Source organism: Hippocampus zosterae, chromosome 4, assembly GCF_025434085.1.
Source record: "Hippocampus zosterae strain Florida chromosome 4, ASM2543408v3, whole genome shotgun sequence".
In the NCBI taxonomy this organism is placed as follows: Eukaryota; Metazoa; Chordata; class Actinopteri; order Syngnathiformes; family Syngnathidae; genus Hippocampus; species Hippocampus zosterae.
Genome location: NC_067454.1, coordinates 9,580,921 through 9,604,939, shown reverse-complemented (window position 1 = coordinate 9,604,939; position 24,019 = coordinate 9,580,921). Strand labels below are relative to the sequence as shown.

Sequence of the window (24,019 nt, the reverse complement as noted above, 5' to 3'; positions counted from 1 at the left end):
TACTTGGTCGTTGATTTTTACCGGTGTTGTGTGCGCAGACACTCCACACACCCAAGTATTTATGTTTCAAAACATTAAGAAGTCCATTTATTTTACACAATACGACCACTTTACTAGAAAGCACTGTTGATAAAAAGAAAAAAAAACTTATTTCGCAAGCGTATAATGGCAAGACTAAAGTAAACCGACAGCCCCGGCAGAACGCAAAGACAAATGACTTTTAATGATGTTCCTCCGGATGTGACATTAATGGCTGCCTTGCGTTGTTGAAGCCGTTGTGTGAGGCCGACAGACAAGATAAGGGGCTGAGTACGATGTGCAACGCTTACTTGGAGAGCTGAAAAGTGGGTCAGCCGGCCCTCTGAGATTCCGCTTGTACTGTTCGCCGATGTGGAACTAAGTTTTCCTGCATCGGGAACTGCAAGCAAGGCTGCATGCTCTCCAAACCCGGGCAGGTTTAACCAAAGCACCTCATCTTGGTTTTCATGCTGGATGAGTCGCAGTTTTGCCAATTCTCAACACACACGAACACGATAACATGTTGTACTTAGCTGTATAGCAATGGCACATTGTATACAAAAATGCGGCTTCTTCACACGGTCGAGAAGAAAGGCTGTATTTCCTTTTGTGACACAATTAAAAATAGATGACAGAAGGAGCCCTGCCCCCACCCCCTAAAAATTGCTTTGTTTTAAAAGGGACATACTGTGGAAAATGAACTTTTTATTGCCGCCATACAAAAAGTTGTGCCTCTGGAGTGCCTGCCCACCCCTCAAGTGTGAAATTGAAGAACCATGACATCTTTTGATAACGGAAAAATAGTCGGTGCGCGAGCAGCTTTCAACTTTGTTCAGCGGCCGAAACGTGCATCGAAGCCAGTAATAAGGAGAGCTGCAGTGGTTTAGCTTGACCTAACACTGATTTTGACAGCATTTACCTTAAATAGTAATGTCAACTGTTCTTTTGATGACTGCGCGGGCACACGCAGCAGCTCCTCTCTCTCCCGAGGAATGTAATTTCATCTGTGCTGTATGTTGCACATGTAGCACATTTGACAATAAAGTTGACTTGACTTGATATATAATACTTCAATTAAATATATTAATATTTGGTTAAATTGTCAATGTGGAGGGGCATTTCCTATGCTGCGCTGCTAATTTGTCGACTTGGTGATGAAATGCTATGGCCATAACTTATAATGCGAATCAATCCGTGCTTGCTTTAAGTGTAAGTTTAAATTTAAGGGGTGGGGAGTTTAAGGTTAAAATAGCAGGTGAAGGCTTAATGCAAAGTAAGTGAGAGATATCGGATGCAACGATTACCATTCTAACAGCATTAACTTCTGAAATGATGCATGTTAAATTGCTCCGTGTACAGCACTTTGTATGCAGCGATGGCTGTTTGAAAGTGCTCTATAAATACTGTTGACTTGACTTGACTTGATTTGAAATGGAACACTTGCTTGATTGCTCTATGAAAAAGCGCAAGCATCCTAGTTGCGAAATGATTGTTGGTCTCGCCGTTTGACGCAGCACTGTGGAGGGCAAGATGAGGGCTGGCGCACTGCGTTAAAACAGATGAGCCCCTGAAATGAGCCAACTCCGCCATGGCATGTGTATGCTATAAAATATCATTCCTCATCCTGACATTTGATGACATTTTGTCGCCGACATTATTATGACACCTGGGAAATGTTTTAAAATGTGAAAAGAAAAGTGCATCATGTCAATTTAAATGGACCGAGTGGGTTGTTTAAAGAGCACAATGTGATCCACAACCAGAAGAATCCAGATATGGGACAAAAATAAGACACAATAAGACCGTAAAATCTTAATAGGAAAATCTGTCCAGAGGGAATGCAAAAGCTACGCTTGACCGCTTGCAAGCTGTGCACCCTACAACCTTTCATTTTAGCAGCCATCTTGTATATGTATATAATTTAAGGCAGGAGATAAGAAGTCTAATTGAAGATGACTTTTCAAATCCCCCTCTCCCAGACTTCATTCATTTACCTCCTCCCTTATCCTTCCATTTCCATCTCATCAAAGGCTGTTTCTGTTTGCTTTAGGGAATCTTTGATTGGCAGGTTGGAGCCCACAGTTGCGCTGACAAAGAGGGAAATGTACTTTATCTGGAAGAGGTGTTGAAAGTCATTTCACAGAATTGATGCACGAGTACTACAAATGTGAAGACAAACTTTGGCGAGTCAACAAGGCTTTAGACTTAAGACTTATGTTACAGAATTTGATATTTTTAGAGCTCATTCACTGCCAATGACAAATATTTATGTCTTCCAGACCTTAAATCTCAGGTATTTATTTCATTTTTTAAAAATTCATATGGTAGGGGAAAGTAAGTGTTTGAAAATAGCTACGAGTGATTTAATGTGCTGTCACACAAGAACTCTCAAGTCAGTTTTGTTTGCCTTCACATAGGTAGTTTGCATTCTCTGGTCCACATCAGTTGATTGTGACTTGCCAACAAGTCGTGCAGCTGACAGATGAAATCAATTCCCATTAATTCCTATCAGGATATAAATGACACCCAAGCAAAATGAAAGTAGACCAGCGTGCAAGAAAGGAGTGAGTCCAACTGTCACCTGTGACTGACGTGTGTCACACGAGCTTTTCTTGGAATTCTTCATGGATTCTGGCATGTGAAATCATCCCATACCGCCCGTCACCTGACGTTCTCGTCAGCTTTCTCTCGCGTTGACCATACCCACTCACATTCGTTTAACTTAACAACACTATCATTCAGCGTTTTGACGTTCAATAAACACATTTCAAAGAATGTTTGCAAAACTCAACCAGCACACGAATTCCACAACTACGACACTTTATGGGAGTGGCATGTCTCTTCGATTTTTAATCTCTGCTGCTGTTCAGGGATTTTCGGGGAATGACCACAGTGCCACTCTGTGGTCAGTATACGAATAACACCTACATTCAGCAGTCACAAGATTATGAGGCACAACTGCCTTCTGAATGTGTGGGTGCATCAATATTCACTGTGAGCTCCATTGAAAATTCCAATAAAAGCTCGTGTGACACACGTCAATCACAGAAGACAGTAGGACGCAATCCTTTCCTGCACGCTGGTCTACCTACATTTTGCTTGGGTGTCATTTTATATCCTGATAGGAATTAATGGGAATTTATTTTCTTCTGTGAGCGCCATATAAATCTCATGCATTATTCATATGATTACTAAAATGACAAATCATTGGAAACACTCAATAATGTCATGCTTTTGGGAAGAAAATTTAACATTTAATCAAATGTTTTCATATGAAAAGAGGAAACTATTTATGAGAAAAAGTATGGACTTCATGCGAAAAGTTATCGTGCGGAAAAAGCTCATCATTTTATGAGTCACAAGAAAGAGATTTGAACAACTTTTTTTTAAATATCATTGTAAAATAGTATATTGTATTTTGAAAACGTTTTTCAAGAATAATCCTAATACAAAATGTGTATTTTTTATGGATGATAAACAAGTTGTAGGGCGGCCCGGTAGCCCAGTGGTTAGCACGTCGGCTTCACAGTGCAGAGGTACCGGGTTCGATTCCAGCTCCGGCCTCCCTGTGTGGAGTTTGCATGTTCTCCCCGGGCCTGCGTGGGTTTTCTCCGGGTGCTCCGGTTTCCTCCCACATTCCAAAAATATGCATGGCAGGCTGATTGAACACTCTAAATTGTCCCTCGGTGTGAGTGTGAGCGTGGATGGTTGTTCGTCTCTGTGTGCCCTGCGATTGGCTGGCAACCGATTCAGGGTGTCCCCCGCCTACTGCCCAGAGACAGCTGGGATTGGCTCCAGCACCCCCGCGACCCTAGTGAGGATCAAGCGGTTAGGAAGATGAATAAACAAGTTGTAATCAATGTTCCCTCAAATTTTTTTTGTGTGTCTGAGCAAACACACAAACACCCCGAGCTCTCTGCCAATAACGTACCGATCCCCATTCCCATCTTTGTACGATTTTGACTGCATTCAAATGACTTTTGTGCTGAATGTGACACTTTAGGTAGTCCAGTTTCCAATCCGCTTCACACTTTTCCCTCCGAAAACTCGCTTGCTACTTTAGCTTCGCCACACGTTTTACAGAGTAGACCTTTCCGCAGCGAACAACGAACGACATGACGTAAATGCGTGAGCGAATCGCGTCAAATAACAACCTGGAACAGCCAATTACATGTTGCATAATTGAGAATAGATTATGCATTTATTATATTTTCAATACTGGTTGGATTATTATTTTGTGCGCAGCTCAGATATTTTGTGCGCAGACACGCACGGGGCAATGCGCATTTGCTCACAAACCATGCTTAGAGGGAACAGTGGTTGTAAAAACAAAAGAAACATTTATACAGAGAATAAAGTCATTGCCAGAAAAAAGGGTTTTCATTATATTGTATGATCGTGTCTCATAAGTTTTAACATGAAAATGTAATATTTTATGAGATATTATGATTAAAAATGATATTGATTGAAATGATAGTGAAGAATAAATTTATATTGCGAGAATAAACCTGTGACTGAAAGTTAAAAACAAAAACAAACAAACAGAGACTGTGTTTGGAATTCCACATGAATCTTGCAATTATCAAATTTCCAAATTTATTTTTTCTAATTTGCCATCCTTGCCCCTCTTCATCATCAAATAGAAATGCAAAAACTCAAAAAAAGTAGATTTTTAAACATGGGTGAGGAACACATATTGTAAAACGAATTTAAAAAAACATTTTTAGTTCGCACAAACCAAAGCTATGGACGTTTTCTTTAATTTTGCTCCATTTTTGTACAAAATTTGACTCAACTCTCAAGAGAAGAAAACAGGTTCACCTTTGTCAAAAAGCCTTTTGCGCTGCCATGGGTGAGGTCATGGGGTGCAAAATACAAACAAACAAACAAAAAAAACAGACTCACTTCCAGGATATTTATTACTTCATTGGAGGTATTCTCTGAACATTCAACCTTGTATTTACATTTGACACAAAAGTGTGTGTGTGTGTTTTTTGTAGTAATACGGGAATAAACTCAATCATGAAATAATACTTGAAAGTAATTACAGCTAGAACTGACAGAGGGAGTTGAAGCGTAGTGATATGACAAGGCTGGCTAAGTGACCCTTGAAAAAAAAAGCTTCCAGCTGATCTGGTTTAAGCACATTCATTCCCACCCCCCATCCCCATTTGTGTTACTGATAGCATGTGATTTTAAAAAAGGCAGTTGTGTTACATTGGGATGTACTTATGAACATTATTATGTTGTACATTGCCAGGGTTTGAGGTCTCAACTGTGCATTGAGTTATACATGCAAACCCAAGAACGGTAACCAGTTATGGAAAATAAAAAACAAAAAACATGACAAATGAGCAATCAAAATGTTCATGACAAATCTGTAAAAGTGTGACACCATGCTGCAGGCTGAATTCCTGTTTAAGTTCAGGCCTGGTACCATGCGACATTTTCATACGTCTTATCATGATATACACATCAACATCTTATCAGCGGGTAAGTGACAGTAGTGTCAAGCTGCCCCCAAACTTTAAATGGGTTACAATTGAGTGAGTTTTGGAGTTATGTTTAGGACCCCCAATATATATTACCAGTACATGTAATTAATTGTCAGTTGGCGTTTATGTTGAGGCCCTGTCAAGGGAATTTAGAACCAGAACGAACACGGCAAACGAAAGTGGATGCAAAAACATTTATGGCCTGCAGGAGGTGCCAAACTGCATTAAAACATAGATTGTTTTCCAGACAGAAATTATTTCCCACTTCAGAATTTCCAATGTCCGACCTCTAAGCGTTAGAACCAATAACCGGCAAGAAGCATGATGCATCCATGAGATGACTAAATAATAAGATCATTTTTTCCCGCAAGCACTTAAAAGTTAAGGGCCTAATTATTTATCAAAAATGTAGTCATTCTTGACAAGTACTATTCACATAAAGCTTTCAAAAAGTGAATTTGACTAAGAATTTTTGGACTAACCGCTTCAATATTCTCATGAGAATTGTAGTTTTTTTTTAAATGTAGTCACATATGTACTAATCAGCCCAAGGCACTGATTTTCCAGAAATGATGCTTCTTTTTGTACAAGAGGTCGAATGATGCAAAACACTGTTTTTTTTATGCAGGTTTGGGGGAGGTAAATTATAACTTTCCAAGGGCTTGTCTTGTTGAAAGTAAAGAGATATGAAAATATTTTAAAAATAGAATGTTTTGCAATAGAGGTATAGTCAAAAGTAAAGTCCACTAAAACAGTTTCCCACAGTGTTTCTGTGTTAAATCTGAATCAAATTCTCAGGAGAACTAGTCGAATAAAATCAAACAGGAGACGAGCATTTTATTTAGATTTGAAGATACAGTACGTGATAGCCAATTATATTGAAAGTGAGAAGAGATGCTGATGATAAAACTCGGCAGCGGGTTTAACTTTTAGCCGGACATAGCCACATATTGTCATGCCAATCCCCCCCCCCCACCTCCACCCCCCAAAAAAATAGGACCAATGTGCTTTTTCCAATTGGAGGTAAAAAATAAAAAATAAAAAACACATTTCTTTTTTTTTAAATGCAGCATACGAAGCAGCACCATGCGGTAACATCATGCTACAGGGAACAATTTAAATTTGAATAATTTACAATACACAAATGAGTTCAGAATAGGGATGCTTCATTTGACTCAATTTTGACGATTGTGGACATTTTTTGTATTGGAGAAACTCTAAGAGGGTTCTAAACTCTGGCTTCAACGTTAGCGTCATAGTCTGAAAACTGGTGTGTTGAATTCACTCCATTTGTTTGTGTCAAGTGGTTGCAGAACATAAAATCATCTGGATCTAAATATTTTTTGATAGCTGTGTCGTCTACTTTTTTTTATCACTATCCAGATGATTTTATTTCATACAACAGCTTGATAAAATAAAATTGAATAAATTCAACAAGGAAAAACTAAATCTGTGTTCCGAGTGAGTAATTCCGAGCTGAGGCACCAAAAAGCACTTGAATGGTAACATAGTCCATGCTATGAACTGCTGTTTGAAGTTGGTATGTTTCGTCCTGTTTGTGTTGGAAAACAAAGTGTTTTCTCAAGAGTTAATGTTGTTGAAATAAGAATAACATTCAAAAAGGTGCTAGCTACACTTGAGGCCACACAAGCACAATGAAAACCTGAAAAAGAAATGAGGTAGTGTGGTTGATAAGGAGTTGGAATGCACCAGTCTTTTTGTTTGTTTGTTTTTTACAATTCAGAACTTCATTACTTTTTCAATTCAAATACTTGTTTGGCCGTCGAAAACTAGTTTAGTGAATTTTCATTTTGTACCACTGAAAAATTAAAACAAAAATCCCTGGGATCATCGAGAGGGAGATGGACACACACACATCATCAAATTATGACCCGCCGACACATTGGTGGCTGTAACATGTCATGATAAATTCCAGAAAATTTACATTCTTTTCAAATTCAGACATTCATAAATCCTAAAAAAAACAATAACTAAAACAATAACAAACCTACAAGTATTCGAGCCACAATGAAAAGAACAAAAACTGCCAGATTTAGTTGTAATAAAAACACTAAACGTTGAATTCATGTGAGGAAAAAAAAGGTAAAATACAAGATTTTTTTGAGAAATATCCAATTCCGTTGAAAGATTACCAGATCCCACGATGAGGTTTGTGTGAAGATAAAATGATGATTATTCTTGCAGGCTATCATTTCGTCTTGTTGAAATTGCAATTTTTTTCACAAGACTCACATTCAGTAGAACTTTGTTTTGTTTGTTTTGATAATTGTGTGTGTGTGTGTGTGTGTGTGTGTGTGTGTGTGTGTGTGTGTGTGTGTGTGTGTGTGTGTTTGCAAAAGCTCTAATCACTCAAGAATAAAAGTGTTGCATGTCGGTCCGTTTTGTAATTTTTGCAACATGGGATTGTTTCTGAGGCAATATTACACATTTATAGTTGTTGACGAATCCTTTTAGCTGTGTTGCGTGGCAGTAACACTTGTTTGGAAAAAAAACAAAAAGAGCAAACCTGTGCTGAAGTCTGGATGGGTGTTGGGATCAGATGACATATACATCCAATGACACATGATTAATGGTTCGCATTTGAGCCACTAAGAAGTAGAGTGGGCTAACGCCATGCATTTTCTAATCCGCTTATCCTCACGAGAGTGGCAGGCGTGCTGGAGCCGATCACAGCTGTCTTCGGGCAGTAGGCGGCGGACACCCTGAACTGGTTGCCAGCCCATCGGAGGGCACACATAGACCAAAAAAACAAAAAAAAACATTCACATTCACAATCACACCTCCGGACAATTTAGTGTTCCATCAACCTGCCGTGCATGTTATTGGAATATGGGAGGAAACCAAAATACCCAGAGAAAACCCACACAGGCACGGGGAGAACACGCAACTCCACAGAGGAAGGCCAAAGCCGGAATCGAACCGTGCACCTCTGCACTGTGAGTGAGATGTGCAAGCCAGTCGACCAGCACGAAGTAACCATTTCCATAAAAATATCCAAGGTTTTACTGCAGCCGTAAAAGTTTTAAATCACTGTGCTGCAAAATGACAGAAACAGAATAAGCCCATTCTAGCTCTCAATGGCTCATTTGAATTCAAAGTGTCACAGTACGGCAACGTCACATTCCAAAATGTGTCTGTTTTTTGTGTGTGAACAGCTGAGATAGAATGGCACGCATTGCAGTGATGTGTCAGTGACCCTGAGACAGCGTGAGGCTAGAGAGAGAGAGAAACACGGGTGCTAAACATTCTTAAAATTGGGTTTGGATCCTCACCTTGATCCACTGGACTAGTGCCTACCATTTTGGTTCCCGTCTTAGGTCTGGCATTGAGGGGTCTGCGCTGAATCTTTTTGCTTTCGCAGCCCAGAGGAATGTATGGTTGCAATGCATACCCCAAAAACAGGCACTCAGCCTCTAAAAATAGACAGTCATGTATTTACATATGTATGAAAGCATGGATTCAAAGTACAAAAGAAATCCGACAATGAGGCACATTTACACAATCATCCCAGGTAAGAACGTCTCCGTTTGCTCGAACCTGACAAGCAGAGACTACGGGCACAAGTAACTGTGTGCTACTGAGGTAGGCTGGACCAGGCCTGAAGTGACAAAAGGAACAGGGGTAAGACCGGCAGACTTGGTCTTGGATTGTGCTGAAGGGCAGCGTCCAACGTCCCCGTTTTCCCCAGATTTGGGCGCAGGTCGTGGCGTCTTAGGGGAGTGGAAGCCGTTGGTCAGCCCCGAGTCCTGCCTTGGGTCGGCGCAAACCGCCTCAGCCGGTCCATCCTCTGGTTCCCCGTTGTGGTTGGTCGCCGGACTTGTCGTGGGAAGATTCTGCTGGATCAGGTCCAGCGATTGTTCACTGGGAGAGTTCTCCTCGGTAGGTCCTAACGTGAGGCCGCGGGTGGCTTTGGAGTCCTTGGCCCGCCCGCAGTCAAACTTGGCCTTCCCGGTGCTCATTTCGGAGAGCTCCAAGTGGACGATGACCTCGGCCTCTACCTGGTTACTGGACGGGGATGCATTCTGACAATCCTGCAAGGACCAAATCTCCAAGATTACTCCACATCGTTGTATCTCGAAACATCTGATACCACTTTTTTTTTTCAAACCGATACCAGTATGAGTCATCTGCAGTAGTCATCTATACCGATACCACTATAATTTTTGATACATAACCTTTCTGTCAAATAATGAGAGATCATTTTAAAGAAAGATCTAAGAATCCCAATATCGCAGTTTTCCTTTAAATAGCAAAAAATTAATGGCAATTTTCGATTGTTTTTATTTCCCATTTATTCATAAAACACATTTTACGTGCAACGGGAGTCAGTATAGTAGCAGTGTACACACACGTCTGTCTGTCTTCTCAAACACGCATAAAGGAAACATTTTTTTCATGCCACTTTCATCACCTGTCTATTCATTCACACACTTAGACACTCCAAACACATCCACACTCAATATAAAATGTCAATCTTTGACATAAATACCAAACCAAAAACATCCAAAGTACATTCTTCCTGAGGGTTGGCGGATGACTGCATGGCGTGAGGTGTTCATTTACCGCGTTGCTTGTCACGCTGAGTTCCCCAGCGATGAATCCAGTCGAGCCTTCAGTGACGGTGTCTCTGTATCGGGTGATTCTGTTGGCCCAGTTATGACTGATGGAGCCATTCCAAACAGCCTGCAAACGGCGACGACAACAAGTCAGATGCGTCGCAATCAATATGTGAAACACAAACGGCAGAAAAAGGCTGGTTTCGACCTTGGCTTCAGGTGCCAGGGGGCCCCCACCCTCCCAGGTGTTGCCGCTCACTATCAGGCTCTGCCCCTCGGGGGTTTCCGTGGACGAGTGGCCGAACTCTTGCTCGCTGGAGGGCATGAGCGTCTCCAGCTCGTGGCAATCACTGCACTCTGGCACATGGGTGGGACTGGGGTAGCCCCCTCTTCTGTATTGGGCGGTCACAGCTGTGGAGTCTAGGCCGTCAGGTGTCCCTCTAATAGGAGGCACGCAAACAATACAATACGATGCATCTTTATTTATAAAGAGTTTTCACAACAGCTGCAGCTGTAATAAAGCGCTTTACAGAACAGTTAACATAAAATAACAAAATAATATCACAACACATAACATAAGACACGAACAGTCATGCATTCTTAGGCACTTTTGCAAACTTGAAACTTAGCTTGTAGCTGACGTGTGCACATTTTGAGCGTGACGTCTCTGATCTACTGGTTAAAGGACACTTTGATTCTCTCCTCTATCATCTCAAACTGCTTCAAACAACAAAACGTGTGACAGAGAAGTGGTTAGTACTGCACAACTGTCCGTGGTTTATGTTATGTGTTGTGTTTATTATTTTACTCTATGTTAAGTGTTTTGTTCAGCACTTTGTTGCAGCTGCCGCTGTTGTGAAAACGCTATATAAATCAGCTTGTATTGTATTGTATATGCTTTGTTGTTTGAAGACAACAAAGCCTCCATTAAGGTTCTCCAGTTGGTCCAGAATGCTGCTGCCTGCCTCTTGACTGGTACTCATAAGAGGGAGCACATAAATCCGACTCTGGCATCCCTTCACTAGCTTCCTATACATTTTAGAGTTCTTTAGACTCTGTTATTTGTTTTCAAATCTTTTATTGGCGCCACCTCACCTTAGGTCTCTGAGCTCCACCACCCCCATCCACCTGCCAGGTGCCTCAGGTCATTCTTTGGCTTTCGAGTTAGCAGGAGACTTGATTTTTTTAGTTTTACTGCTTTTGTACTTTCTACTGTCTTTGTTATTCATATTTTTAAAAATGGTTTGTTGTATGAATGATTTTTGATCATGTAGAGCACTTTATATACAGCGGTGTTTATTTTGACGTGCTTGATAAATAGAGTTGAGTTGATTTGAGTTGGTCTGTGTGTAAGCTATATTACCTGGTCTTAGTGTTGCGGAAACTGAAACACATGCAGAGGAGCATGCATATGAGCCCCAGGCACACTCCAACGATGATGCCCGTCACTGCATGGATGTCCAACTCTATTGAAAACAAGATTCAAAATATTAATATCAGAGATGGATACATAAATAACGTTTTTAGAATGACTTTTGGTAACAATAGGCAATTTATATATTTTATATTATATGCCAATTATTTTTTTAAAATATCGAATACGGTGAATGCTTTTTTTCAGTTCATCTACAATAATATACTAATACATTTATTTATAATTTATGAGCTATCATTTTATTATTTTGTTTCATAGCAAAGATTCATCATCCAGTCATACACTGGACTTAGACTTTTTCCACTGTAATATAATACCAGCAACAACCAGACTAATAAAATCTGTGTTTCCGAACCAGGGGTACGCATAGCACCAGGGATACGTGAACACATTGCAGAGAGTACGTGGAAATCATTAAACATTAATTTCCCATACCTGTGGCAAAGCCACGCCAAATCACAACAACAGTGTGTCAACTCAAGTGTCTCATTAAAAGATCAGGTGACTGATGAAAAGAAAGTAAAACTGCTTTAGTGGGTCTGAATATTATTCATGTTTGAGATTTTGTTCTTGATCTTTCAAATTTAAATGTGCGCTGTCCTCGCTGAGACATATGGGCTTCATCTGAGCGAGACAGTGAGCTAAACTCTGGAGACGTGATGCAAGGTGTTCTTGACATGAATGTTTGGTAGAGTGAATACTGTGTGTGCATGGTTCTGCATGCGATCACGGTTGATCACGGAAGGTGAAATTAGATGTTCGGTCAAAAAAGGTTGTGCATCCCTGATAGAAATAATCATAATAGAACAATGATTGTTATTATTGCTTCATTTATGTTGTTTTTTTTTTGCTACATTTCCACAAAAATGGAATACTGACAAAGAAGCTACCAAGTGAAAGTTACTGAAGTCATTATGCATTGCTTTTATTTGTAATGGCTCTTTTGTAAATGATTGTGTTTGTGTGTTCCCGCACAACAACAATCCACAATAAAGGAGCAGTAAATACAGCTATTACATACGTAACTGCACTCTGCCAAACAGAAACAATTTTGCCCACAATATCCCGTTTTGGTGTGGACAGTAAAGAGAACGAAATAAAGCAAGCGTGAACGCGCCACTTTTTTATATAATACAAGGCTAAAATTGAATATCGATCCATTCAACTGTCTTCATTGATATTCATTTATGCCGGCGTATTCTTTTTGGCAGCAGAGTAGAGAGGAAACAGATGGCAAGATCTATCTAACACACACACACATTTCCATTCATTGTGCATAGTGGGTGGCACAGCAACCCATGATAGCAACATAACCGTGATACTCAGACTTTATATGACATGTTGTGGAACATTGACTTTGTTCTGGCACATACACAAAATCTCTTGTGTGTCTGTCTGGAGTGACTACCAATCCATTGTGTGTGGCATGCTACTGTAAATTAGGATCAGGTTTTTATGACACCGTGGAACTGTCTTGAATTGTGAAAAAGATGGACAACATGTCTAGTTAGAAAGAAATGTAGATGTGATATGAATGGTACATACCGTATTGGTCAGGGGGTGTTTGAATGTCCTTTATGAGTGAATAAGGCCCGGCTCCCACCTCTGTCGATGCCCCCAACTTGAAAAAGTAATGGGTGCCACTGGTTAACCCTTGCACCTCAACATTGGTGATGCTGCCTGTGCGGTAGAGAAATCAGACACAGGAATGGAAAGTGTTTTGGGGTTTGACATGTGCAGTCATGTTCATATCTGCTTCACAAAACACGGGGGATCAGGGTTCCAATCTAAGTTTCAAGCCTTTCAGTGGGGAGTTTGCATATTCTACCCTTGCTTGTGTGTCATTTCCGTCAAAGATATCCATCTTCAGTTAACTTAGTGCTTCGCAATTATTTTCTGTGAAAAAATATTTCATGCACCCCAACTCTGACATGATTAAGTAGTATCATTTGTCAATAAAATTGTTTGTTGTTATGCACATCTCCGGATATTGTATCCTCATTAACATTAAAGAAAATAAAAAAAAGAAAGAAATGTGGATCAACTGACGACCAAGAATTGATTGGGGTTTTTTTTGTTTTTTTGTGTAAGTCTCGCTGCGCCTTTCTTTTCATCCCTTAGGCTACTTTCACACTACAGGGCGTGATGCCCAATTCAGATGTTTTTGTTTTGTTCAATCCAATATTTTTATGTACACATACAAAAACAAATGTGACTTCAAATCCTGGGGTCACACCGCGCGTCCCACCCGGCATCACACCTCAAAGCTCCCGGGGAGCTCGTTTAGCTGCAGGTTGAGTACAAGCGCCTGTGCTTAAAGCCAAACTGGGACAGGGGTTTTTGCTTCCTGGACCTGGTTTTGACTACTCTGGTTGGGTTTACTATTAACAATTTGCAATATCAGCTCCCATTGTGTGTGTGTGTGTGTGTGTGTGTGTGTGTGTGTAGGGGTGGGGGGGGGGGTAAATATATGGCCATAAGAGATATGTATGGTTCCCTCTGCAGTTGAGTGTCACATGAATATGCATTAATACTACAGTATAGAGTGAAAAAAGAGAAAGCGAAAGAGATTTTACTTTAGTGTTCTCCTGGAGATAAAGCATTTCCGTTCTCACCATCCTGAGAGAGGTTCCTCCACGTGTGCTCGGGTTGGCTCAAGTTACTGCTGAACAAGATCCTGTAGCCCACGATGACACCGTTTGGCTCCAGCGGAGGGCGCCAGCTCACCAATACTGATGACGAATTGATGGTGCTCAGGCGCAGCTCCTGCGGTGCTGATGAAGGCCCTGATAGAACCCAAACAGGAGGGAGGGAGTTGGGGGCGCACCAGTCGGTAATTAAAAGTCACAAATAAGGTTCTCAGCTGGGGGTTTGTGTGTTTCATCTTGGTGGGGGATCGGACATGTTATATGACAACCATCTGTGTCCTCATATTGCAGCCACCTGGGTACAACCCGGAGACCACAGGCGGGCAAATGGGAGGCAAGGGAAGAGAGGCTGCAGCTTTGTAAAAAGGGGAATGGTGGCGATTCATTCATTAGCACACATACTTCCATTTTACCTGCCTTGACTGACACCTCAACTGCACCATCTGAAGCTATCCGAAACCCGAATTAAGTTCAGATGTGAACATATTTGTATACACTTGTACAAGTTATAAGTCACAGTAATGGTGGAATTTTGAAATGATTTACTTTAATCTAAAAGATGATCTGGCATGTGAACAGGGGTGTGTAGACTTTTTATGTCTAATGTACCGGTAATTAATGTCCTAACTTTAGGCAAATCCATTCACTTCATTTTTTTAACCCAGTAGAGACTTACGGTCGGCGAATGTGGACTCTTCCACGGTGCCGCTGAAGGGCCCCGCCGCATCCATGCCGTTGGACTGGACCGCCAGCTCGTAGCGTGTGAAGGGCTTCAGCGCCCCGATCAGGATCTCTTGAGCGGCACTGGAACGCCACAAGGCAAGTTTAAAACAAGTGCCAGTCACTTATGTTTGTAATAGGTGCAGAAAGGTTAGGGTGCGGAATGTATCGCGGAAACTCTGTGTGCCTTTGCTGACACTGTAGTTTTGTTCATTTGCACTGTGTCACGCCGACTGTCATTTCTAATACAACCTGAAGAAGTTAAACCAAAAATCAACAAGTATTCAGAGTACATCAGGAATTCACCGAGTTTCACTTCTTCCACATTCACAAGTATTCAGCGCGTTTCCTCAGTCCTAAGCCTCCCAGTTGCACGCACATTGTAACCTTCAAAGCAGCAAAAACTTTTCTGTTTCCTTTTCCAGTTTTGTGCCTCGAGGCAATCCTGTCTCGAAGGTCCACAGAACTTGTAAACCTCGCACAAGCAGATAAAGCTGTGAGGATTATCCTTGTTATGATAAACTATATGTGATAGGTACTACACTTGATCCAAATAAATTAAAGAATTGCTACTCATAGTCAAGTTGCTGCCATCCACCCTTCACGTCGGTATTTCCGGAGGCATGTTACAAAAATAAGATCATCCAGAAATAATATAATAATAACAATAATAACACATCTATATATATATTCGCGCGTCGTCCCACATGCGGTCTGTCCTTCCGTCTGTCCCTTTTCAAAACGTACCTACTTCACCGCGCCGCTGCGCGCCGCCACTGCGCCGCTCAGGCAGTGGCTCACTACGATCGCGCGGGCATCTTAGCGAAAAAATGTTGTCTACCCACAAGCTTTACAATGAAATTGTTAGTTATTTAGTAGAGCTAAACATCTCTTTATTTTCGCGATAAGCAATGAAGATGAACAAAAAGTTGAACCAAGCAACAACACTTTTGTGGGCCGAAGGCCCACCTTACCAGCCTTCCGCAGGAACTAGCTGATGAGCCGCCCGGAAGGCGGCGCACCAGCTAGTTTTATTTATAAGTGCCTTTCAAGACACCCAAGGACACTTTACAATAACAAAAAACACAAAACAATACAATACGAAATGAGCTTCCTCTTTGTCTTCTGCCCCCAGCTTGCTGTGAGCTGGTGTTTTCCCATGATTTTTTGTTTGTTTGTGTGCTTTAAATCGGTCACCAATCAATCCTCCAGCCACGCCTTGACGAATGGTTGCCGGTCTGCGAAGCGCATGTATTTGTTTGAACCGGCCACTGGCAAAAAAAAAGTTTGGGAACCACTGACTTAGTGAATCAATCCACCTTTGACACTTATTACCTTTCACCTTTCTCATCCCTTTAAAAAAACAAAAAACAAACAAAAAACAAGAATGACCCTCCCACCCTCTAACCCAATCCACACAGGCTCTTAAAACACAAAGCATGCCTGTTTCGACCCTGGGCGGCAGCAGCCGAGACGGTGTAGCTGATGATGCGAAGGATGACAGACATCCGGGCTCACCTGGTATGGTACGTGACCAGAGAGGCGTTGGTGGTTCCGGCCGGGCTGCAGCGCACTGTGTAGTTGATGATGCGCACCGTGCTGAAGCGAGGTTTCTCCCAGCGGAGCCGGATCGACGTGGAGCTGTTGGCTGCGGCCTGAATACTGCTCGGTGGTAAAGGAGGCGGCCGCATGGGTAGCGAAGATGCTTGAATGAGAAAACAGTCCTGTGTTATGTAACATATTTATGTTATTATTTTAATGTTAATGTCAGAAGGTGGACCTCTGTTCATTTTGCAGTTAAATCACTACAACATTGAACAGCAGTTAAATCGCCTGATATCTGAAGCGGTCCGACTTTGGCTCTCAAACTTCTCACATCTTGAAATATAATGGGTTTGCATTCTCCAATAAAATATGATTCTATACATATCTTGATATATGGGATGTGATACAATTCAAGGATGGTTAATACAAAGGTGGAATGATGTGATTCAGTTCTATTCAGTGGGATTCTGATTCAGTACGGTATAACTCACTTCGAGAGCGGATGGTGCAATGAGTCTCTTGTCATTTTACATTATTACTTATCCTCTCAGTAGTATAAATATGGCATTATATATTCGGGGTGTGCACCTCACAACTAAAAGATGACTGTATACATATCTCAATATATTTTAAAGTGGAAGAATTTGATTCGGTTTGATTCGATACACTCAAATTTTGTTCAATTACCTGGGCCACATTTTACCAAGTTCAAAGTTGAAACACAAAATTATTGTTTTGATATTATTATTATTTTGAGTTCAACTGCACATAAACACTTCAGAGGAAAAAGTGTATATTTGAGCCAGTGTGGGGCCGTGGCATTTGCAAGTGTATGAATGATCAGAATGGTGGTACCACCGCTGCATCAATTTGAACGAGGGAAAAGCCCGTTTAGCTTGTATTGTCTTCAGGCATTCTGCAGTTCTACGGGATTCTTACCTTTACTAGCCTTTTCGGTCCTTCCTTTCCACACTGCAGCGGAGCCATCCGCCTGCTTGTTGAATGCCCAGACTCTCACCTCATATAGCTGGTCTGGAACTAACACAAACGTAGCAATAGGAATGAGGATTGAGATATCTTACAAGTAGGAATTCATGTTCATTTGAAAAAATGTACTTCAACAGACAATGACAAGCCAACGGAATGCATGATCTCAGTAAGTACTGTATTTTCCGCATTATAAGGCGCTTCGGAGTATAAGGCGAACCTTCAGTGAATGGCCAATTTTAAAACTGTTTTCATATATAGGGTACACCACATTATAAGGCGCATAAAATATAAGCTACAATAGTGGCTGCGGTTGTGTTTTGCATTCACTAGATGGAGCTACGCTAAAGGGGATACAAGACAATACAATGCAGCTTTATTTAAATAGACCCTTCGCAACCATTGCAGCTGTAACAAAGCCCTTTGCAGAACATTTAAAACACTATGTCGAAGAAATCAGAATATTGATCCAGATAAGACGCGCTGTCGGCTTTTGAGACAATTGAATGCTTTTAGGTTTGCCTTGTGGTGTGGAAAATATGGTATATAAATGTCGAACATCATGCATACACATCACCACGAACATTCACAGATCCGTGAAACTATACAAGAATGTAAAAAAAAATCATGACGTGTAAATGTAAGAAATCAATATGATATGACAGTGATATAAATGTGTGCATTACTATTAAAAGTCTTAACAAAGTCTGACGACAACCAACAATCAACCATCACTTTGGATCCTGCTAATGCTCATTAGTGTCATGAATAAAGTCAGAACCTATGCCAGATAACTTGCATGGCATACCCTGGACTGGTCACCAGCCAATCCCAGCATACAAGAGGAAATGGAAATTCTTGAGGAGAGATTCACCTCTCAGACTGTGAAACTCAATGAGAGCAACTTACCAAGCCCAGTGAGGAGATGGTATCTGGCTTTTTTGCGGAGCCTGACCAGGTGAGTCTGCGTCATCTTTTCAACGTTGGCGCCCACCTCTCGGCAGGACAGCTTGTACCCGGAGACAACCGTGTGATTGGGCGAGGGCTGCCACGTGACGTTGAGCGTGTTCACTTGCGCTCGCACCTTCAGTTCAGTGGGAGCGAACATCACTGGGTATGTGAAGGAATGGGATTGTTTTAGTCTCCAGGCAGGTCGAATGAGACACTGAGGGCTAACGTGGGTGATACAGTATCGGAGTCACCATGGTCCCTTATATATTATGTAGATTAATTCAGCATCATGGAAACATTATGCAAAAGGCCAATTCCGATTTCTTTTCTGTATTCAAAAGATTTTGATTGTTTCTTCGAATGCTTCTTACAAGGGTGAATTTTGATGTGTTGCGAGCTGTCGAGATGCTAAAAAATAAAACCATAAAATATTTCACTTCACACATTTGAATCACCTGTAAATGATTTTGAACTTGAATAATTAGCCTTTCAAAGGCTATTGTATGCAAATGTCAAACCGCATAGATATCAGGCTTAAAATGATGTGTAAAACAGTAGGACAAAATGAATTTTGATGGCATTGGACTTTTAATTGGATTCAAGTGGACAAACAGTCCAGATTGATGACATGAGTTCATGTAAAAATTAAAATGATGATTTCACTGGGACCTTTTTTTTGTTGTTGTTGCAAGGCACAAATGTGTTGCTTTTCATGGCGCTTTGCCAATTGAGGTTCTGGTCTAAGGACCAGAGACGTAAATTAATCGCGCCTTATAACCCTTCCGTCTTCTAATGAATGGCTTTGCAGCTCCCACACAGTCAACATATAACTCAATGCGTGTGTCAGTGTGGTGGACAGACACCTCGCTGACTGACATCTCTTAATGTATGTCATTAAACGCCCACCTTCATTAGGCTTGCGGAGATTAATAAAGAGCTTAACCCAGCTGCAATTTCCCCCAAATGAATACATTTCCTACATTTTATCTTGTTCCAGTGACTGACAAGCTGATGCAGAATACTTTGCAGTTCCTACAAAGCCACGGCAGACACATTGTTCTGCCCGCATTGTTCGCGCCGACGACTCATGTCTATGGGTGATCGGACGGTGGATTCACTGGGATAAGTGCATTTTATGTGAAAAAAATTAATTTAAAAAATCATCTCAGACAGAAGGCAGCTAGCAGGCAGGGTTGTGAAACCTAACACCAATAAATATGTCCTACTTCAATAAAACACACATAAATCCTCAGCCCAAAATGTGGGAATTCCCACACAACAAATCTGAAGTCTTCAGGCTTACCCATGCGGTGGCTGGTGTGGCTGTAGTGGGCCAGCGTCTGGTGCTGAGCCCACTCGGACGGGACTCCGAAGCCGACAGCTGTTCCAGCTGCTATTCTCAATCTGTACGCCTGGTTGGGCTGCAACTCCCTGAGCGTAAACTGGGTCTCATTACCGCCCACCTCCACCGAGAAGACAGTATCCACTGTGGGAAAATAAAGACGCTAAACTGATTCACTGGGATTGACTGGACTGGCTCATTAGCAACAGAGTCAATTTTCACCCTCGTAAAGACAATCACGGTACATGGGAAAATGCTTGATTTTTATATATTCATTTATTTGTAATGAGTCTATCTGTTAATGACTTTCATCAACATACACCATGGATCAAAAATTACAGATTTTTTTTTCATCATATTTCTTGTCTTGCTATGAACATCCCGTTGTCAGAAGTCACTTCTGATTTATGGAAGTAAGAGACTGCACATCCCACCATAAATACCGTAGAATCTAAAGTATACAGGGCCCACCATGGCGGGAATGGGCAATGTGAGTATAGTCGCTAAGTGTAGAAGCCACTCTCATGGCAAATCATTGTCATTGTAGTCGGGGTAATACAATCCACACTTATATGAGACGAGTCACGATGAAATGAGACCTGCTTCACAAAAATGGGTCCATTTCAGCAAGACAAGACATAGAGTGTGAAAAGTGATGTACCATTCTCACATTTGTCATCTCTTGGGTTATTTTGACAAACGCATGTCACAGACATAAGTACAACTAGGAATTGTGTGAAATTGGGGGGGGGGGGGATTACTCCTTTAAAAAGACTGACAAATGAACGCCCGCAAAACAAACACACTCCCTATTCTAAAACTACAAAAAAAAAGCAATTCGAATTATTAATAGATCAAAATATACGGAACCCACAAATCCACTATTTATCAAATTAAATACGATGAAATTTTATGACCTGGTTGACTTTAAAATCGCCCAATTAATGTACAAAGCACACAATAACCTGCTCTGCCAAAACATTCAGAAGTTTTTTGAAATTGAAGACCGATTTCTTTCTTTTTACTATTTTATCTACCTTATTTTCTGTCAAATTATTACTGTATATGTTTTATGTTCAATAAACAAACCAATACAATACAATGAGTGAATTCCCACAGCCATCCTCATTTGTAATCAATTTAAATTCAGAAGAGCTATTGGTTTCTTTGAGGAAAAATATACACTAAGAAGACATACTTAGACTGGTGTCTGTGAATGAATACAAAGTGACTTAGCTTGACCTTCATCATTCATATGACCTTCTCACCATTATCCAGAGAGCTGTACTCGATACGGTAGCTGGTAACAGCCCCTCGACTGTGCTGCGAGGACAACGGATGCCACATCAACCTAATGTCTGTCGGTGACGTGCTGGCAATTGACAGCTGAGGGGGCGCGCTAGGCACTGGAAGATAGATGAGGACAAACAGTAAAGAATAATGAAGCCAGAATACAGAATAGAAAGAAAGTCATCTTCCGACAGGTATGATGCGTACCATCCTCGAGCATGTCGACAGTAACGGGCAGGGATGGACGACTGGCTCCCATGGGAGAGTAGGCCACCACAAAGAAGGTGTAGGCGGTGTGGGGGAGAAGATCCTTGACATGATACTCTGTTGTGTCGTTGTTCATCGCAAACTGATATTCCACGTTGTCTGAACCTGGGGAATAATCAAAATCAGTTCATTTCCTGAAATAGTTGGCTGTCATCACCTTTACGAGGACTGACATCATCGTGCGTTAAGGTAGACATCTTAAATGGATCAGATACTGCCGACAGAGCCTGTCAAAATTTTGCTTGAGATTAAAGAAAAAAAATGAAATGACATTGCTGGGGTGGAAGATTTAAAGTATCATTTCAAATGAATGATTAATGACACATCCAACCATCAATCAATCCATTATCTGAGCCGCTTTTCCTCACGAGGGTGACAGGAGCCTACCCCAGCTGTCTCCGGGCAGTACGCGGGGTACACCCTGAACCGGTTGCCGGCCAATCGCAGGGCACACACAGACAAACAACCATTCACGCTCGAAATCACAATTTAGAGTGCCCAATAAACCAAGCATGTGTGTTTTTGGAATGTGGGAGGAAACCGGAGTACCCGGAGAAAACCCACGCAGTCACGGGGAGAAGATACAACTCCACATAGGAAGGGCAGAAAGAGAAGAAGGTGCTGCCTTGTGATAAATGAAGTAAGACTAATTTCATTATACAATATTGAATGCCCTGTCTGTACGCAAATAATTGCATACGTTTGCATTTTATTTTAAATATAGTTTATGTGAGACATAATCAACCGATAGGTTATACAATTAAATGACTTTTAAATGATATTTATACTGTTTATTTATTTATACTGTATTTATACTGTATAAATACAGTATAAATATACAGGTATATATATATATATATATATATATATATATATATATATATGCCTACTATTGTGTGCTGTATTTGTGCATGCTAACCTGCAGCCCGCTGGCAGTGCACCGAGTAGCCAATGATTCGGTCTGAGTTGTACTCTGGTTTGTCCCACGTGAGGAGAGCAGTGGTGCTGGAGTAAGGGGCGACCGAGAGACGTCGAGGCCGGCTAGGGAGGCCCTCCCTCACAATGACAGTGAGTTTGGCGGTGGCGCAGGCGGTGCCCAGGCCGTTGTCGGCGATGCACTGGTAGTAGCCAGCGTCCTCCAGGGCTAGCTGGTTGATGAGAAGGACGCCAGGGTTTTGGGTTTTGGTACGACGCAAGGAGCGGATTGGCTTGCCGTTCTTCAACCAGTGCAACACCGGGGTGGGCTCCCCTGAGCTGTTACACACAAACCTGGCCGTGTTTCCTCGGGAGAGAGACACCGTCTCTGGGGGCTGGAGAATGACTGGAGGGGCTGGTGAGAGAGGCAGACTTTGAGACATGGGCAATGGTCAGGGGGAGTGAGTAGGGGTTTGTCTGTGTCGTCTATTCATTAAGAGCAGAAATCTACCGTTCATAACTCTAGGTTACACTGTTTTTTTTATATTTAATACAGAGTAGTGATTTAATTGCAAAATGAACAAGCATTAATAACGATTGCTAGTTTCTCATTCAAGCAGCCATTGGTATTCGTCTAATTATTTGGTTGGTAACATGGCAAAAAATATCATGTTTATGTTTTTTAAGGTGCTGCCCAACAAAAACAAACCAAGGGCCTAAATTTGCTTGAATCGTTGCGTTTTCAGATTTCATTAACTTAACTTTTGATAAATTGAAGTAAGGTCATCCTTAAGGAATAAGAAAGTCTCAATACTGAATAAGAAAGTCTCAATATTGGAACTATCGCGTCTCTATTCTAGGGGCTAGTCGATGTTGTGGTCTATTGCGTTGCTGGAATTGGTTTCAACATACACAAAAGCAGTCCATGGCCATTTTGCTTTCTATATGCACTCCCGAGATAACTGTTGGCATAATAGGAAATGTTTTGTTCCATTATTTGCTGCCCTTGGGGTCTCATAACACTCCGGGCTGCCAAAAGCAGGTTAAGTGGAAAAGTGACAATCCTGTGATAAAACCAAGAAAATGCTCCGATGTTGTCTGCTCTAATGCTAAAATGTCATTTCTATAATGATTCCTAAGTAATATTTGTTGGTGCCACATTTGATATTTCTTCATGCAAAATTGCCACTGGGATTTACAGCCACCTTATGAATGTTCAAGGTGTTCCCAAAAGATTCGTTTTGGAGCTTCATTTGACGTGTGCTGAACTGAAATTAGGTTTACCAGCAGATTTAACCATAACTGAATTACATTATTTTAATGCTAGTGGTGGGCGATTTGACCTAGGCAAATTTAAAGCATTTACGTATTGGACTTGTCCCTTATATTTTAGTGCTGCTTAGCCAAATTTCCTCCCCTTCGTCACTCCACAGAGGAATACGGCGATTTTACCGGGCAGTACTTTTGCTATTTTTTTCTCCTTGCTTCGCTCCCTAGACGAATACAACTGACAACAACACTCATGTTCTGTACAATTATTTACTGACTTGAGGGTATGTCAACCCAAGAGCCAAGCGTAACTTACCAGGCACATGCAGCTCAGCAGCGGCGGTAACAAACTCTCTGGTGCGAGGCTTGTTGGCCCTGCAGACATAGATGCCCCCGTGGTGGCGCCTCGTGTTTCTGATGAGCAGGTTCGTAGCGAGGACAACCACATCTGTGGAAATGGGCTTCCCATCTGATCAATGTGGAACAATAAACAGTGTGTGATGAAATGCTTGTATAATGTTGAGATTTTTCAAAGACGCAGCACTCAGAAAGAGGGATTT

General features: G+C 41.4%; 1 protein-coding gene across 3 annotated transcripts in view; it reads right to left on the bottom strand.

The window, feature by feature from the left end:
* Positions 1 to 6,562: 6,562 nt before the first annotated feature.
* Positions 6,563 to 24,019, bottom strand: part of igdcc4 (immunoglobulin superfamily, DCC subclass, member 4) — a 53,842-nt gene continuing 36,385 nt past the window's right edge. For 2 of the 3 annotated variants that reach the window (XM_052062834.1, XM_052062835.1), the window contains exons 6-20: positions 23,776 to 23,928; positions 22,195 to 22,605; positions 21,216 to 21,380; positions 20,987 to 21,124; positions 19,680 to 19,862; positions 18,335 to 18,535; positions 17,378 to 17,476; positions 16,412 to 16,598; positions 14,850 to 14,977; positions 14,141 to 14,311; positions 13,071 to 13,205; positions 11,454 to 11,556; positions 10,299 to 10,530; positions 10,098 to 10,217; positions 6,563 to 9,565 (exon numbers count right to left, since the gene is read on the bottom strand). In XM_052062834.1, coding sequence (XP_051918794.1) covers positions 9,086 to 9,565; positions 10,098 to 10,217; positions 10,299 to 10,530; positions 11,454 to 11,556; positions 13,071 to 13,205; positions 14,141 to 14,311; positions 14,850 to 14,977; positions 16,412 to 16,598; positions 17,378 to 17,476; positions 18,335 to 18,535; positions 19,680 to 19,862; positions 20,987 to 21,124; positions 21,216 to 21,380; positions 22,195 to 22,605; positions 23,776 to 23,928 — 2,906 coding nt within the window. In that variant the 3' untranslated portion in view covers positions 6,563 to 9,085. The remainder of the gene's footprint in view (positions 9,566 to 10,097; positions 10,218 to 10,298; positions 10,531 to 11,453; positions 11,557 to 13,070; positions 13,206 to 14,140; positions 14,312 to 14,849; positions 14,978 to 16,411; positions 16,599 to 17,377; positions 17,477 to 18,334; positions 18,536 to 19,679; positions 19,863 to 20,986; positions 21,125 to 21,215; positions 21,381 to 22,194; positions 22,606 to 23,775; positions 23,929 to 24,019) is intronic. The other variant, XR_007962012.1, reaches the window with a different exon arrangement.